The sequence below is a fragment of the Aphelocoma coerulescens genome, chromosome 3, assembly GCF_041296385.1.
Source record: "Aphelocoma coerulescens isolate FSJ_1873_10779 chromosome 3, UR_Acoe_1.0, whole genome shotgun sequence".
Lineage (NCBI taxonomy): Eukaryota > Metazoa > Chordata > Aves > Passeriformes > Corvidae > Aphelocoma > Aphelocoma coerulescens.
This window is the reverse complement of record NC_091016.1, coordinates 108881609-108900494: the sequence shown is the minus strand read 5'-3', so window position 1 is coordinate 108900494 and position 18886 is coordinate 108881609. Positions and strand designations below refer to the sequence as shown.

At 40.2% G+C, this 18886-nt stretch overlaps 1 protein-coding gene across 3 annotated transcripts in view; it reads right to left on the bottom strand.

Moving 5' to 3' along the window:
* Positions 1 to 18886, bottom strand: part of RNF144A (ring finger protein 144A) — a 66084-nt gene that overhangs the window by 25941 nt on the left and 21257 nt on the right. For 2 of the 3 annotated variants that reach the window (XM_069011543.1, XM_069011545.1), the window contains one exon: positions 2764 to 2909. In XM_069011543.1, coding sequence (XP_068867644.1) covers positions 2764 to 2898 — 135 coding nt within the window. In that variant the 5' untranslated portion in view covers positions 2899 to 2909. Of the gene's footprint in view, positions 1 to 2763; positions 2910 to 5138; positions 5255 to 18886 lie in introns of all 3 variants that reach the window. The other variant, XM_069011544.1, reaches the window with a different exon arrangement.

Genomic DNA, 18886 nt, shown 5'->3' with positions numbered 1-18886 from the left:
TCGGGAAATTAAAGTCTGAGCATCATGTATCCCAGAAGTTATAGTCTTGCTGATAGTACTCCAATTTTTCCTCTGCTGAACCATCATTACAAGGTTTTTGGTGTAAGTGCACCCATTGCAAAATTAAATGAACTAAAATTTTAATTTAAATTCAGTATTAGGGATGAAAACTTACTAGTAGTTTCCTCTGTTCCTAAATTAACAATATCCATTAACTGTGATGATGATGTTCTTTGTCAAATACTACACTTATGTTCCGCAGTGTTTTGTACTTAACTGACAAGATTCTTGTTATTCCAGGTAAGCATTTGTACAGTATGGTAATGAGAACCTGTTATGTGACTAATTATGATATAGTGAAATTAGAATCTGTAATACATTAAATACTTTTATAGTTACAAGCATGTGCATGGCTATGCTGGGTACTTTTAAAAGGCATTTAAAGAACAATGCAATCATCAGGCACTGTCAACATGGGATCATAAAAGTCGGTTTAACTACTTTGATAACCTTCTATGACAAGGTCACCCACCCTGAACTAAGAATTAGGCAGTGGATGTACTTCCTCTGTATTTTTAGTACAACTTTTGTTACTGATGCTCTCAGCATTTGTCTGCATGAGCTGTCCAGCTGTGAGATGAACTCTGAGTGAAAAACTGGGCTCCAAGGGTTGTAGCAAATGGGACTACATTTATCTGGCAACCAATCACCAGCACTGTTCCTCGGAGCTCAGTTCTAGTGTCAGTTGTGTTCAATACGTTTATCAACTGTTTGGATGCAAGAGATGAATGCACCATTAGCAAGTTTGACGATGATATGAAACTGGGAACTGCTGCTGATTCTTTTGAGGGACAAAATGCCTTGCAGAGGGATCTACATGAATTGGAGCAGGGAAATGATTAAATCTAACAAGTTGAATTTCCAGATTCTGCACCTGGTATTGAGTAACACCAGGCACAAGTATGAATTAGGAGAGGAGCGCCTCGAGAGCAGCCCTGCAGACAGGGATCTGGGGCTGTTGGGGTGACCCAGCCCACTGCGGGGCTGGGGCAGCGAGATGCCAATCAATCCCAGCCCATCCCCTGGATGGAGTTTCCCGAAGAGGCAGACTCAGAGGGTGGGTCGAGGGGCGGCTCAGAAGCCTCAGCTGCACCCCCTGGGCGGTGCCCGGGTCCAAGCCGCCTCCCCCGGTTCTGGAAAATTCTCGGTGACTCGGTTGTTTGCTGGTTCTCTGTTACAACTCCCGCCTCTCGGTTTCCCCCAGTGGTTCTTGTTAAATTGTATCCTCCCCCTGGCTTGTACCTCATTGGTTGTTTTCCCCTTTCACCGCGGTTTTCAAATTCCCTATAAAACTGAGGGCAGGGCTCCGAGGAGCCATCCCATCACAATCCCATCATTCCCATCACATCGGATTCCAGCCTTCTGAGCTCGTTCGGGTTGCGAAACTTCTCACAATAAACCTGTTAGAAGCCAGACCAGAACAGCCTCTCTCTTCCTTTGTCTCCGAGCTCACGTGAGCCAATCCCATCGGCTCCTGCCGTGTTCCCTCAGCCGAGAAGCCAGCCAGCTAGCCCAGCCAGCTAGCCCAGCCAGCTAGCCCAGCCAGCAGCTCCTTTCCTGATGCCGAAGTCGCTTCAGCGACGCGTGGAGGTAACGCATCTGCACTGACTCTGACCTGGGGCACGCCAGAGTTGGTGCCTCGAGCACCAAACACTGCGTTATGGGGGTGCTGGGTGACAGCAGGCTCCACGTGAGTCAGCAGTGCCCCAGCAGTCAGGAGGGCAAAGCCCATCACAGGATCACCAAACACAGCATTGCCAGCTGGTCAAAAGAGGTGATTGTCCCACTGCGTTCAGAGTTGGTGCAGCCTCACCTTCAGCACTGGGTGGAGTTCTGGGCCTCACCATTTAAGAAGGATGTGAAGGTCCTCGGATACATCTCCAGAGGACAACAAAGCTAGCAGAAAGGGGTGTCCTGTAAGGAGCAGCTGAGAACCTTAGGTTTGTCTAGTTTGGAGAGAATGAGACTGAGGGGCGACCTCACTGCTCTCTAAAGTTTCTTGAGGAAGGAAAGTAGAAAGGGAGGTGCTGAGCTCTTCTCCCTAGTATCCATTGACAAGACACATGGGAATGGTTCAAAGCTGCACCAGGGAAGATTCAGACTGGACATTAGGAAGCATGTCTTTACAGAGAGGGTGACCAAACACTGGAACAGGCTTCCTAGAGAGGTGGTTGCTGCCCCAAGCCTGTCAGTGTTTAAGTGGTATTTGGACAGTGCCTTTAATACCATGCTTTAGCTTTTGATGAGCCATGAAGTGCCTGGGACCAGGGACTTGGACCACAGATCGTTCAGTTGAAGTGATCCCTTTCAATTGAAAGGTTCTATTCTCTTCTAAAATTTAAAAAAAAAACAAAACAAAGACTCACCAAAATCCCAACAGAAAAAAACCCCACCTAAGCACCCAACAAAAACCCAACCAATCACAAAACCACCCCCACATCCAAGCCACTGACAGATAAAAGGAAAAGTGTGAATAACCTTGGTAAGGAGGTAACTATGCAGTATATTGAAGTGCTAAGTAATTTATTTTTTTTTTATTACAGGAAAATGAAGGTTTACTTGCCAGTATTTGTGTCATGTACACAGCAACGCCATTTCCACTGCAAGATCAATACTTCAGGGTGAATCCCACCCAGAAGAAACAGTATTTCTGCAGTAAAAACTGTCCTGTTTTTTTATGTCTAATAAAGAACACAAACTCACCAGGGTACAGAAGATGCATTGGCATTGTGCTATTGTTGTCATCTGCTCCACGGGGTATTCACCAAGGCAGAGCTTACAGGACACTAACGGGTCAAGTACCAAGTCCCAGGTAGGCCTGTATCTTGCTGTAGTCATTGCAGAGCAGTCTGAAGAACACCACAAAAAGCAAAGATACTCCATTATTTCCTTATATTGATACTCTGTAGATTTCTGCCACTGGAAATCACATTGTCAGCTATTGCCTGTTGGGTTCGTTTTTCCCAATGACCTAACAAACAACCAGCAATAGTTAACTCCACAGTGCCAGCATGTGCACTCCCTTTTATATCCCCTGCCTGATAGCACCTGCATACAGAAAGCAGAAGGAAAAAAACCTACATCTAATACACTGAAGGTATGAGAGCAAGCAGGAATACCCTTAGGTCACAGGCTTTTGTCTCACATTACAAATACAAAAGTCTCGTTTCCAATTCCTGTGATTTTCATCACTAGTTACAAGCTTTCTCTCACCAACATTAAAATTTACTCACGACATTCCTTAACCTCAGCTACCCAGACAAGACTCAAAAGGAGTTTCATAAGCCAGACATTTATTATGCCCGTTTCCAGCATGATGATATTTCAACTCACAGAGCCAGATATTTTTGTTCCCAAGAGCATGACAGATCAACCAGTTTGCTGTTAATTTTAGCAAGAACAATAAATTTTGAGTACACTACAAGTTTTAGCCTGAATTTTCCTCCAACCCTTTTGATATGCTAAGAGCACAACTTTGTTGTGGCAACAACCAGCCGGTGCAAATAAGAGCACAAAGTGAACTATAAGAAGAGGCTATAATAACTTACGTATCACCCTCAAGACAGTGATATGATAGGATCATGCAGAGCATCTTTATCCTAGGCTTCAGGGCCCAGATGGAGCACTGTCAACTGACTAAGCAGAAAGAAAACCTCGCACATAAGAAACATTCTCACAAAGAGGAAAGCTAATTTATGAATTTTACATGAAGAAAAACAAAACAAAAACCCACACTCCCCCGAAACATCTAGGATAACTTATGGAGCACATCAAATCTTAACAACATATTTACTAGTAATGTTTTATCACTGTGACACTGACCTTCCAAAGTGTAGAAAATTCACATCCCAAGCTGCTAAGAGGTTCACATTATCATGCCTTCCTTCTTCCCAAAATTAGGTGTTTCCTTAACATTGTCACACCAGCAATTATGTCACTTGAATCATGATTACAGTTTTTTTCAGGTTTTGTTTTCTTTTTTTTTTTTTCTTCCTTTTCTTCCCCCCACTTCCACCACCCGCCCTCGCAGGAACTGCTTATTTTTAAGTCGTATCTGTGAACTTTGCAAGACCTCCAGAACTGCAACAAACTACTTTAATGTTTACTAGACTAGATTTAGGCAGATGTTCAAGAAAAACGTGCTTTTTTGTCCCCCAAGAAATCACATGCAGACTTCACAAACATTTCTTTGAAGTACCAGTCTTTGATATTCAATTAATTGTAGGCATGACTCCACCATGGTATCTAACATTTCTGAAACAAAGTGAAGATTTTGTCAGCCCTCCCATTCAGTCCAGCTCATTAGAAGATGCTTTTTATAACGTACATAAGGGCCACCAAAAGACATTTTTCTAGTGCAGTCAATGGGGAGAAGAATGGGGGAGGGAAAAAAGGTTAAGCAACCCAATTGCCAGGGTTGCTCTAGATCACTTCCTCTGAAAGCCCACACACAAACTCCACACAGTTTCTAAGGAAACAGATGGAACAGCCCCACAGAACAGCACATGAATAACGGCTCTTCCTCACAAAATACAACTTGTGCTGTGCAGTCTTTTCGTAGACCTCAACAGGAAAGCCTGACATGGTGATATGAATGAAACCCCATGACTTTTAAGGCTACTAGACTGCTTCTTTACTTCACCACTACTTTTTCATTTCACACAAATTACCAGCAAAACCAATTTTCTTCTTCCAAAGTTTGGTTTATCTGACGCTTACAGACAGATTCATGAGGTATTTGAGAATAGTGACCAAACACATCTGAACTGTCTGCTATTAGTTATTTACTTGTCCTGCCTAGTTTATTGAGTATTTGATGCTTATGGTAGCAAGTAGATGGTACTAGGAAATGAACAATGAAGGACAGATTTGTATTAAGAATGTACTTGCATACATCAGGCAGACCAAAATCATAGCAAATTTTGCAGCTAAGATGTAGAATCTGACAATTCAGACTAAAGCTCACCAAATATGTGACATGGCTCAATCCAGAAAAAAAAAAAAATATACATATATTCAGTGTGGGTCAATAAGTGACAACAAAGGGAAAATATCAAGCTTTCAGCCCCAAGGCTTACCCTTGTTTTCTAGGACATTCAACAGGGTGTATTGGTATCACTGCGGTAATTCCACTTTTGCAGCACAACTATACTTCAATAACACCACACTAGGAAATATTTCTCCTCTTTGTCTCCTGCAAAGCAAGAATGAATCCAAGTAAAATGCCTTCCAAGTTGGCTTTCAAGAGACCAGCAGAAATTAGCTGCCCCAAACAGCTGGCATGTAATCCATGCTGAATTCAGTCATGGTGATAACTGAGCAAAACCTGAATTCGGTCTCAAATAGTAGCAGAGCCATTCCTGCTCACCCCCCCTCCTTGCCAAACACCTTCTTTTAATAAAGAAATTTTGCATTCATTATGGGGCAAGGGGAGGACACGCAATGTCACTGGTGCCATTAAAGCAAAGACCAAGAAATTTGCCTAGAAAAACTTGTACAAAAAGCCTCCACACCCCACTGGATATCTCTCCTGGGTACCCCTGTAAAGGAACAGAGAATGAAGCTTTTAAAAGCACGCACTACATCTTGTTTCAAGATCATCCAGCACATTGCTGCAACTAAATAATAAGCCTCTATGTTTACATCACAACACTTAAAAAAGCTTTTTTTTCTTAAATAAAGCATAAAACTGAACAACAAATTCATAAGAGAAAAGCTGAAAAACAAACACCTTCTGTCAAAACCAGATTAAAACTCCTACTGTTCCACAACTGTGGCCTCTTACGGCTTCAGACTGTAATCTCATGCTCTGTAGCGATTTGCAATGCTTCAGGGAGAATGCTAAGTAATTGCAAGAAAAACAAGGTAACTAAAAGGATTTCTAGAGGAACAAGATACTGAAAAACATCTTGGTGTGTCACTGTGCTGAATGACAACACTAGTTACACAGCCAGTAGAAAATTCTGTCCCATGGTTTGGCTATTTATTAGGAGGTCCTAAGAAATACAGCTAGTAAAGGTATAGAACTACAGTCCAATAGACCTTAGCACACTAAATATATAGTTCACTGGAGATTGTGTTACTTGCCAAACTCAGTCCAAACATCAATACTGATAGCAGATACACCAAATCAGACTTAGAGGCACAGTAAATTAGAAGAGAAGTTAGTCATTAGCTCAGACTCCCAATTCTACTGCAGTTAAGGTCAGTCTCATTTACATATTTTTGCCATGGTTCATATTGGTAACATTGAATTTTTAAGATATATGGTAAGACAGCACACCATCTTCCAGGACAGCATCCCAAAGCAAGCTGGAAGTAAGAAGCATAGGATATAGCTTTAATAAGAGTTTGTTCAGAGCAGCCTTGTCATAAATAATTAACAGCCTGACTAATGACTGTTTAATTCTACAATTACGTGGACATCCAGACTGAAAGGGAACCTCTGCACAAAGAGAGACAAGTGACTGAAGTCTTCTTACTCTAATAACACATTAGTATATATGAATGCAACTCTTAGGCATTTCCAGAGATGCGCATGGAGTGAGAAGGAAACTTTCATTATTTCTGAAGAACAATTAATGAATTAAGTGAACATGAACTGTATTTCTGAACAGTAATCCCTCAGTTTTCAGTCCACCTACACAGACTACATTTTCTAGTGAGAATAAGTGGCTGATGACCTCTGGTAACTCAAGAATAGAACAATTCTTTCTTTTTAGGCCTCAAAGAGTTGCAGAGAACGGTGAAACAAAAAATACTGTGAAAACTCCCGTGAACGCAGGAAATAATGCAACTTTCTTATATACAAGTCATTCAAGAAATCATAAAACAGTATGATTTTTCTTATTGCATGCTAGTCAGGTATTTAATGGCATTGTACAGTTAAACTGCAATTGCATCAACACTTAGGATACATGGCTACCTATATGAGAAGAGTGACTAGAAAATAGGGTTGAATAAAAAGTCATATGCAGCCACATTAGTCACATTAACTGGTGGGTCTTTTCCACCAAGTAAGACTCAAAATAGAGATTTCAGCAGAATCTCAATTTCAGCTTTAGGTCAGGGATGGGTTTAATTTCTAAACTGTCTGTCTCCTACCAGACAGACAGTTAATCAGGTACACTTAAGACATCTGCCTTAAGGAGTTAACTTAATCTGAATTTACTGACATGATGAAAAGCAGCTCTTTTATAAATCAAAGGAAGGGACTTAAGTGGGATTTGAAATTTGTTCTCAATCCTCTCGTCCCTCTTTGTCAAAATAACTCTAATTAAAATAATAGAGGCTACTAGATGAAATCAGACATCTGCTATAGTACAGTTTTAGTACTGTGTATATGTATTTATGGATATAAAAAGTATATAATTCAGACTACATTTCCTCCTATATAAAGTCAAACATCTGTCAGTACAACTGTATGTATTTATTTAATACATAGGAAGCATGTTTATATACATTTATACAATTAATATTTATAAATATATAAAAATGTAAATCTATACAAAAATCTACAGATTTTTACTTACATGGAAGAAGTCCACAGATGTCTGAAGTGGAGTCATCTGTAGAAGGGCTACTACACTGCATCTTGAAACTGGCCCTGTCTGCCACATCCTTTAAGTGAATATTTTTGACTTTGACCTAAACAGTTTTGAGCCTTCCTCTGCAGCCACAGAGGAAGCCACAGCACACGATCCCACAACTATGGGCTGCACTCTCACGCCAGCAGGGACTAGCCCCATGATCCAGGTATGGCTAAGGGTATTCAGCAACAGTCCTGGAGCTTGCATTATTTGCTACCCCTCTGTCAGAGCTGCAATACGATGTCATTTTTCATTCTTCCTAGGCTTTTCCAGAGATCCTCAGACAGATCATAGGAAAGAAGCCTACATCACATAATTGACCACTTTGCAACTCTTTTGTGTTGGTGTCACCAGTTTTTATTATGCAACTATAGAACAGATAAGGTAATTTTAACATCACTTTATAAAACAAATTAATTATGACACCCACCCGGGGAATTTTACAATAACAAACTGGCAGGCAGACTTACTATCTCTAACTTATCAATCACAGTTAGTTACTGGCATCTATCACTGCAGTAACTGTGTCTCCAACTCTTAATCCTCACAGAACTGCTTGGGAGGTAAAGCAAATCCCTCTCTGTGAGAGGTGCCAGTCACACCAACACAAGACTGATTTATAAGGATGGTTAGAGATGACTAACTTCAGAGCTTTGATGCCTGCCTTCCTTAGGTTCTTAAATCCTGTCAACCTGTCAAATGCCTACCTAACTCTCCAGGGTTAACTCATAATCTGATCCACATTCAACTGCACAAGTCCAGCAGATAAATATCACCTTGTGAATTCCAGACAACCCCAACCACTAAAGCCACATTCTTTCTTCCAGCAGTATAACAGTGTGTTGTTTATAGGCATAACTCATTTCAACCTGTAAGAAACTTCTGTTTATACAGAGTAGTGCAGTTAAGTCCCTACACAGGCTAACCACTAATTTCAACCTCTCCAGGTTCTTATCTTCAAGCGATTCCAGGGCCCAAACCCAGAAGAGATAAAAACCACGTATAAGCTTAGAACACTGTCAGCAACTTCAGTCTCCTGGACAATATAGCACATGGGAAACAAGCTCTGAGTTGAAACAATTATTCCAGGGACTTCAATCCATTCATGAATAACCACTATGTTTCTTTGCTTTACCTCCCTGACTGATAAAATCCTATGTTTTAAATATATATCTATATATATAACATATATATACACACACACACACAGGTATCTATGTGTATATACAGATGTATAAATATATACATGTATAAAGATTACATTGAAATATTCCAATGCCAAGAAAATAAAGAATGTCTTTTTTCACTGATAAAAGGTATCTGAACAGTAACATTGAGTGCAAAACAAAATAAATCCAGTGGACTATTTCAGAGAAAAATCACTGTTAGGACATCTTAAAAGACAGAAAAAAAACCAAAAAACACACCAATTTAATTGCTAAATACCTGGTTAAAATTTTTTCTTGTTTCTTTTCCAGAGAAAAGAGAGTATTATACAAGGCAATCACCCCTGCCAAAACCTTAGACAATGTGGTTTGATTACTGTACAGACCATGAAAGATTTTAAATATTAGAAAAGCAATGGACAGTTTCTAGACCTATGAATATGAGGATACTGCCTATCAAATACATGGGTGGGTAGAGAGGAAAATATGGAGACAAACACAGAAAACAACAGATTGTTAAAACTCCTCCTTCAGAAGAATACTACAAATAGACATGCCATAAGCTATCCATGCAGAAGTACTCCAGAGAGCTGGATCCTTGCACATATTCCAAAAAACACAGCCACTGAATGTGACAAGAGCCAAAGACTTTCCTGACCTCGCATTTTCCTATGTTTGTCACTGGCACTGCTGCCACTGTGGCTTCTTGTAGCACTGCCAAACAGCAGCAACCTGAAATAAACTGGGTGAGGCTGTTATTCAGATCCTGTAGGCAAGGGTGAAAACATTTCAAAGAAAAAAAAGAAAATCATTTCATTTCATCTGAAAGAAACTGCAGATGGGAAAGGCAAACAGGTAGAAGCAAAAGAACTGGAAGAGTCAAAGGTAAGAAAAAAGAAATGTAATAAATATAAAAATGGTGTAATAAGTAAGACAATAGAAAACATAGGAAATATGGGAGAAATCTGGAGAAAATAGCTGAAACAGATAATCCTCCTGGCTCTTCCCAGAAGCTGCATATTTTGTTACACAGAGTAAAATAACAATTGAAGTGGAATCCCACTGCAACATTGCCCAAACATTCAATATTCCCAAAAGATGACACGAACAAAAGGACAGATGTGTAAATACTAAAGAACATTGCTCGGAACTCATGTGTCTAATCAACGTTTGCTGTCCAAGAGATTATAAAAGCATTGGAGCAGCAGATGACAGGCAAAAGCTGGGAAGTCCTTGCACCATGCCATTTCCCAGCATTGGAGTCCCCGATCCTCAGCACACCTCAGAGCACTCCCAGCAGTCAGAGGCACAAGGCCTAAGATAATTTGAAACAGCCAGGTCAAGATGATACGCATTTTAAAAGCATCCTCATCTCTGCTGGATGGGAAAACTCCATCCCACATAATATGGGAGAAAAGCCTGGACACTGTAGAACTGGTTTATCAATTGGATCTGAAACTGGAATGAGTGCATCACATTTTGGTCTACAAAGAACAAGCCTGCCCATCTCATTTTCTTGCTTTAAGAGTCATGAAACTATTAGATCCTTATTAAAAACCTTCATATACTTTACCACAGTAAACCACTATCTTTGAATACTGGGGCCAACACCAAGGCAACCATCTGTGAATTACCGGGGCAATGACTAAACCCATACAAAGTGTGCAAAGCCACAGGTTAAATCACTAACAGTCAAAATGCTTAAACTTTGAGTATTTTAGAGAAGGGAAATCAGCTGCACACAGAAGGGGTCTTAAAGTGAGGCAAGGTGAAGTCAACCTAAAAGAGACTGATCTTAAAGTCAGTTGTAACCTAAGCATGACTGCATAAACCCTTCAACACTATCTGGCACTCCAAAGTGACTTGAGACCAAATAGCATCCTAGCTTGTAAACGCCACAGTAACAAGAAGGGCACAGACAATTCCACTGCTCTCTAGGGAAACATCTTATTTTATTATTTTCCAGAAATTCCTAGACCACCCACTCAAAAACAACTATGGTTTTTGCTATGTCTTTTCTCCCCATTGCTTACATTTCCCCATGTTTTTATTTTCTCTTCCCCAACTCTTTTCCCCTCCACCCCTTTCCTTGTTTCCTCCTATTCTTTCCCTCCTCTCTGCTTACAAGAATTGATGAATTAATGCACTCTGGGCTGTCTCCACAACAGCAATAAATCAGTAAGGAGCAGTTTGAAGCTCGGACATACCACAAGCTTTTTCCTTCTCCAGAGTTGACTCTCTCAGAAAAGTAAGAGCTATGTTTACACAAAGTCCAAATAACACCAAGTTTGAGCTCTTTAGTTTTCTTTCTTGGGGGGAGGGAAGAGAAAAAGCCTTAGAAGCTTAAATCTAGAAACCACATTTAAAACTATGCAAAGTTATTGTGAAACTGAAAATATGAGCAAAGGCAATGGAGCCCTAATTCTTACCGAGACATTTGGACCACCTCTCAAAAGGAAATCAAAACTGTTCTTTTACTTGCAACTATGACAAAATGCATGCTCAGGGCATGCTGTATTTCCATTGTGCTTTGCAAGTCTCAGATGAGGAGCAGAGTACATGGGATTGAAAAGCCCACCACAAACCCTCTCAAGGTGTCACTTACATACTAACAGTGGAGGTCAGGTTTGAACAACAGCTCCCGTGTTAGTTGTAAGACAACACATATCTAAGTACCATCCCTTCCTATGCTAGATCTGAAATGCAAAGCAGACATGCTGCTAGCTGAAAGCAGCATTCAGAGGGGGGGAAAGTCTGGTTAAGGCTATTAACTGTAGCTCTTTGTTCTTTTGTCTCAGTAACCACAAAATTCCAGGTAGATATTGGTAAGAGACAGCATCTTTCACAGCTCTCAGTGTGGACAAGTTCCCGGTCTCATCCCCCCAGAGATCAGAGTGAAGGCTTCCCTTGTTCAGTATTAAGAGGAAGAAGAACCAAGAGAGCACATATAATCAATAGGATTAGAAAGAATGTATTGCCAAAACACAGAAAAAGTGAAAGATTCTTCACAGAGTAAATCTTTATAGGTGTATTTTGTGTACTCATTACTATCATATGGAAAGTTACTTTTACTTTTTCCAAAACTATGCCTAAAACTAGCTACGCTAGCGAGAAGTCAGAGCTTCTCTCACAAACCACCAGCTTCTATTATACCATTTCACCCTGTGAATTAGATGTCATGGCATACACACTCTTTCACCATGCTGGTGTGACACACCAGACTAAACATAAAGAAAAACTTAGGATGGGATTTAGACTGCCCAAGATAGTTATCCTAGTGCTGGTGCCTACAGAAGCAGATTTTCAGGTAACTGCCTACACTACTTATTCAGAGAGAGGAAGGAAAGTGATTCTGAAGACCTTCAGAGGAAGACAGTGTATCTAATATGAGGCACCTCAGCCAAAGGGAAAAACCCCATCCAAACACGAAAAAAACCCAAACCACCACATGTTTCTGTAGAATTCTGTCTCCTAATAGTAAACCAAATGGCTTGAGCTGTGCAATGGGCTGAATTATGTGCCAATACATTTTTTCCCCCCCCTCTCAAAAACTGAAAGAACTGATACAGTCTGTTCAAGTACGTCCTGCAGACAGGATCTAGTCTCGTCAACACTAGCTGCTACTCACTGTTTTTTTTACTAGTGGTACTAAATTTCAAAATAGATAAGAGAACAAAATATTTTTATCACTATTCATATCATCTGATGCTTTACATGATAAAAATTACAACTATCAGCTAGGACATTTTACAACAAATCTCTGGCCTGACAAACTTGATGACTCTGGATTCAAATCTCCCTTCTTGCACTGTTCAAATCTAATTGATTATTACCCTGCATCATCCTAAAAGTTTTGTCTTTTTATCTCCTTTCCTATACTTAATACTGTCGTTCTTATTTCCTCCTGCTTGAAGCAGCCTGCCCTCTTCCCATCATACCATCTGTAGCAAAATCCAGTTCTTCACTCTTACTGTCCTACTAGGCAACTGGCATGGAACAAGTGCTCCTTTTCTCTCTGGGAAAGGGGCATCTTGCCTTTAAACACAATGATACAAAATTTAATTATACTTTGGTCTATGTTAATATCTAGCCATGCTAGCTTGGTGAATAAAGTGATGCTTGTTCCCACATTTCATCTTGCACATCCAAAACTCCATGCTCCAACTATGTATCTCCACGTCCTGGTGAGACAGCCAGCACATGCCTGTGCACAGACGTGTCACTCACATGGGCTAGGGAACGTAAAGACAGATGTTTAATACATAACAGTGCTTGGATTAGGGGCAGATGCTTAATTTGGTCTAGTTTCTCTCTGTCTTCTAAGTGATTGTCTGGTCAAGTCATTTAGCACAGGCCTTGCAAGACCTTCAATAAACACAATCAAGACAATTTTCTTATGTCAGTGTGAACCACTAAGACTGCATGCACCAAATAAAAGAGAATCTGATGATTAGAACATCAACTGAGTTAGAAGGAACAACTGATTACCTCGTCTGTCCCAAACTTACTGCATAACTGAGCAGCTCACACAGCTTAGTCAGACAGACACATCAGCTGGTACTGACTATAGCACATGGGCTGAGCAGAGGATGGTGGATGAGTAGTGTATTAGCTGCCTGAATACATGTTTTTCTTCACTTCTCCCTCTGCAGAGAATCGGCATTTAACAGTATTTTCAGAGGTATAATGTATTAGCCTCAACATCAGCCCCAGCTCTAATCCTTCACAGTAATATATATTACTGTTGCATAGTAATGCTTCATGCTTCATTGCTGTTTTTTCCTCCCTCCCCACCTTAAAACAACATTTGCAGTACAACATACATATACAACCCTTGTTCACTGCAGAAAGCAGCAGCACGTGGCAGAGACTGTGCCTAACGCCCCGGCAACACAGGCAGAGATACCAAAACCAAAGGCTGAAGCACTGAGGGCATGTAGAGACAACTGAAAGCATACCAGGGAAGAAACAAAGAGCACAGAAATCACCCGTGATGGAAATGCTTCCTTCAGGGCTCCCCTTGTTTAGGTAGCAAATACAGTAAGTTACACACCTTTTGATTTTGGGAACACATGCAGAGTGCTATTGGGATTTCATCTGTACCACTTTGTACACTTGAGCACAGCTCAAAAATGAATATGTGTTGGTCTCTGGTTTATTACTCCTAGTTTACATTTAGTTTCCTCCTTCAACTCATGAGTAATTGTAGTAAATTAAGATTACAAATTAAATTTTAGTGCTTGAACTACAGTTTCCTTCCTCATTTACAACAAAATGTTAAGAACAAGCTACTGAAAGTTCTACAGTGGCAAATCACTTTCCCTGCCAACTAATTCATTTAGTAAGGACAAGAGGCAGAAGGCAGAAACTAATGCACAGAAAGTTCCACCTGAATATAGGAAGAACTTCTTTACTGTGGAGATAACTGCACAGGAACACACTTCCCAGAGAGGTTGTGGAGTCTCCCTCACTGGAGATATTCAAGAACTGTCTGGACACAATCCTGTGCCATGTGCTGCAAAATGACCCTGCTTGAGCTGGGAGGTTGGACTGGATGACCTACTGTGGTCCCTTCCAACCTGACCCATTCTGTGAGTCAGACCTTTGGGATTTTTAACTTTTATTATTAAGGGACTTGGCTTTTGAGTTACACAAACAGAACAGATGTTAAAATTATTCAAGGAATATACCAACAGAATAAGCTATCAAAAAAAAATTAAATAAAGCTTTTCCAACATGGTATCAACAAAATCAATTTGTATTGCAATAAAAATATAAATAGAAAAAGGATGCTGCCTTACACGTCACTGTATTGCTGTAAAGAGGAAGCTGAAGGTACTTAAGTCAATCCCTTACACCTTCTACATACTCATGTAATTCATCCTGTTAAAGAGGGAACACCTCAGGTACAATGATATGCAGGCATTAATACCAAGTGTGACCAGGTACTTAACTCTGTTGTAGATTTGGTATGCAGCGAATGTGACAGCCGACTCAAGAGAGGAATTGCCTGCTACCATTTTGCATTGGCTCCTAACACTCCTAGACCATATTAACCCCTTCCCCCAATTAACACAGACATTGCAATTGGTGGTCAGTCCTGGTGTTCAGAATACACCCCATACTGCACATTCACTGGAGCACTTTTGGGTTTTGTGTCTGTACAAACCATTGAGCATCCTGTTCAATCTGTAACTTTTACCTGCTCATGCATGTGGGCAGAAAGGATGCTGAAACACAGCCCTCCCTGCACATCTTGTGGATCATAGTGCTGACCTGCTTACTAGCAGAAAGCGTGCTGGGCCCAGGGATAGAAAACACCTACTTACTCTTCAGTTTCACAGTGGAGAGATCTGGCTTGCTGCATAAAGCAGCTGAAATTTGCATAGACTTATTCTGGCAAGGAGAAAAACATTTTTAGGGCAGCTTAAGCTTGTGGTTATCATTCTAGAGGTTTATAAAGAAAAGCTTTAAAAACAAAAACAGTCAAACAAAGCTTTTTCAGTGATTTGTGATGGTTTTTAAAGGAAGTTAAAAATACCAGAATCAAGTAATTTTATTTCCTAAAGAAGGAAACAAAATAAAGCAGTGATACTTATATTTAAAGCACTGACATACACAATATATTCCCTAAGCAACTTCATAAAATTATCTTCTTCCAAAGGTACATATGATCAGTCTATGTCCATTACCTAAAAGGTAACTAAAGCTTGTCCCACAAAAACAGGATCCAGGAAAAGGCTAATAGTTCTTTGAAAACATGGTTCTCCCTATGTAAAATATCTATGTCAAGTCTTTTACCTTGGACATCAGTTATGTCTGAAAAACACCTTTTCAGGAGCTTGACATATACTCATATGGGTACTCTGCACAGTCCCAGGTTATTAACAGAAATCAACTGCAAATTCCTCTGTGGGAAAAAGATTTCCCTTTTTCTTTTATATCTGATTAGTGCACACTGCAGTGGGCCACGGGTTACTGAAGTTTATATCAATACAAACAAGTTGTCAGACAATTCAACTAATATCAATAGCCTCGGTACTAAATTCTCTCCCTCAGAAAACAGGTGACTAGCTGAATTTAGTGAGCAACCATTTTCCGCAGAGCCACTTGGGTGTCTACTTTAGGGAAAGTATCCCTATATAGTATTTGTCTGAGCAGTTCTGACTCCTGGAGCTTCCCTCCCTTTGTATGCAGCCCAATCAAGTCAAGTTAACATTGAAATAGCTAATAAAGAAAAAAGCCTTTTTTCTTTAAAAAGTTATGACTAAAAGGCTGAATTAAAAACTGGTAAGCAAAGATACTCTACAGTTCCCAGAGGTCAAGTGGAGAACATTTTAGATAGTAGGAAACTTTCCAAGTTCAACTTATGCTTTCCCAAACTAAACAAGACACAAACCACAGAAGCCTGCCCTCTTTCCAGCTGCTGGGAAGATCACAGATGAGGCTGTTCATTTATGGTCCCAACCAAGTAACATGGTACACACAACACCACCCACTTCTTCAAACATACCTCTCTATTTAAAGGGAATCCACTGTACTAAAAAATAATTCTTTATTTTAAGTTCTGTAGTTGTTACTTTTTCCTATTTACTTTAATGGTCACCATAGTGTTTTATGTTCAGGACAATGTGAAAATACAGCCAGAGGTCTGACATACCAGTTTAAAATAGACATTTGGAAAGGAATTGCTGCAGGGGTTCTAAACCAAACAACATGGATTACAACCCACTGTTTAAAATTAGGTTTTGTGGTTTGTTTTTAGATATTCCTAGTAACAAACTCAATCTGATTGCTCTTTCTTGGCTCAAGTTACCACATCTAGCAATCTAGGAGGCCAATAATAGAAATTTCATTTAAAATATTGCTATTAATGTTCCTAAATAAAGAACTATGTGACTGAGCTGTGTCGTAGGCCTTAAGTCATTCTCTAGGTTTTGCTGGTTTTTTTTGGTTTTTGCTTTTTTTTTTTTTTTATCAACAGACAGTAAATGCTTGACTAGGAGTTAGAAGTTTGACATGCTTTTAGGATTAAATAGTTTCTCAATTTTAAATTACGCAGGAAAGAAAAGCTTTCAGGAAGAAACTGAACCTGGAACATCTTTGAATTCCTATTGCAAGTTTAATGACAAGACCCCAGCACCAAAGAACAACTGTTTAACCCTCAAAGGTATCCCACATTTCTTTTCTGAAATCCTTGGGTAGCCTATATTGTCTACTAATAGAGTGTTTTGTCCTAGTTAATTGGCAAAGGCAGCCCTTGAGTTTCTTTCCAGCAGGAAGCCAATTAAATAGATTCAAGAGCAAAGCAGTGCTACTTTAAAAAGCAAACAAGAGGGAGGAGCACAGGAACCAGCTGCTGCATCTCCAAAAGATTTGGAACAAGCCATTCCTTGAAAAACTGGAGACACAAAGCAGTGCATCTCCTTTACTCTGGTGAGCACAAATGGGAGCAGGAGCATTGGAGCTTGAAGCAAGGTGCTTCAGAACTTGGTGGGCTTCAGAACTCACTTAGGTGGGAAAGGCTAGAGCAGAGCAGTGTAGGAAGACCCCATAATGCAAGAGAATATGGGAAATTCAGGTTTTATTTCAGCCACATCAAACTCTGTTCTAGATAGAGAATAGGGAGGATTTAGCATCAGCCATACTGGACCAGTTGTAAGCCAAGGCAGTGCTACATAAACTCTAAACCTGTGAAGCCTGATAGCTGAAGTCATGCAGCTGAGTTAATGGGGAGTTTGGGAATATGACTGACAAAACAACTAGGGCAGTTACTACCAGCACATTCATAATTTATCTGTACTTTAAAAGAACCAAAAACCCCAAACCCCACTAAAGAAAGCCCATGGGAGACAGTGGAAATGAGAAGGATAGACAGACCAGGAATCATCCAAACACTAGATTTAAAAACATACAAAGCAAAAGCTGACCACATGGGGCTTCTAACCATGTGGTTATTAGAAATTAATAAAAGTAACCAACCATTTGTAAAAATGGCTAATGAAGATTTTAAAAGTATAAAAAATAATTGAAACACTATAAAAGGAACCAATTATGGACACAGAAAAATAGCCCTAGAGCAAGAATTCAGGGTGCTGGGCAGAAACCTCTTCACTCAGGTGTTGAACAATACAGGCTCTCACACTTGGGTACAACACTTCAATACTGAGCGACAAACTGAGCTTAACTTCTAACCACAGATTTGAATCACCTAAGCTGGCTTGAAGAGGATGCTACAATACCTGCTAGTGACCTGAAATAACCAGGAGGTCCAGGTTCTTGCAATGACAGCAATGGTCAGAGAGTTAGCAGATGGAAAAAACAGGCAAAGTGGTATGTAGTGCATAAGACAGTATAATTATCCTGTGACACAGACAGTTTGTACTCTTTCCTGCCTTCCCTACTAATACTCAAAACTAAATGTTTTCTTCTGTGGAGACTGGTTTTGCTTTTTGGTTAAAGAAAGAAGCATTGAAAAGTGGCTGCTGGGCTTGGAACAGCAAGTTCTGAGGTTTGAGAGGGCTCCCAAGTACTTGGAGAAGTTCTTTCCATAGCCCCAGAGAAAACCAGCTTGCTCGTGCAGCTCAGCTTGTGCCTGACAGACCAGCCACCAACCAGCTTCCGTGCCAGCCCTGAGCACAAGGCTTTACAGAAATGGGAACCAGTATCTCAATTTATGACAGACATTAAAAGGACTGCTGAATAATATGGCAAGCTGTAAATCAGCCTTTTACCATGGCAGAAAAGGAAAGGGACTAACTGGACAGTTCCCCTCTCTGAGATCCAGACCTCTCAAGCAGCTTCTCTCCTATTGGCAGTTCTTATTCTGCAGTGTTACTTCAAGCCAACCTGCAAATTTTATAGAAAAGTGAAACTGGATTGAGACATGCAAAAAGCAAGCCAGAAGAAACAGGAAGAGCTGAATTTGTACCTACTGTGGATAGGAGGAAGATTTAGTAACAGACATGACAGGTAACACAGAAAGAGCTATTGCTCCCTGTAAGGATCAATATACTACCAGGAGAATGGAAAATTGATCAAAGAAAATTAGAGTCTCCACTGTAACGCCTG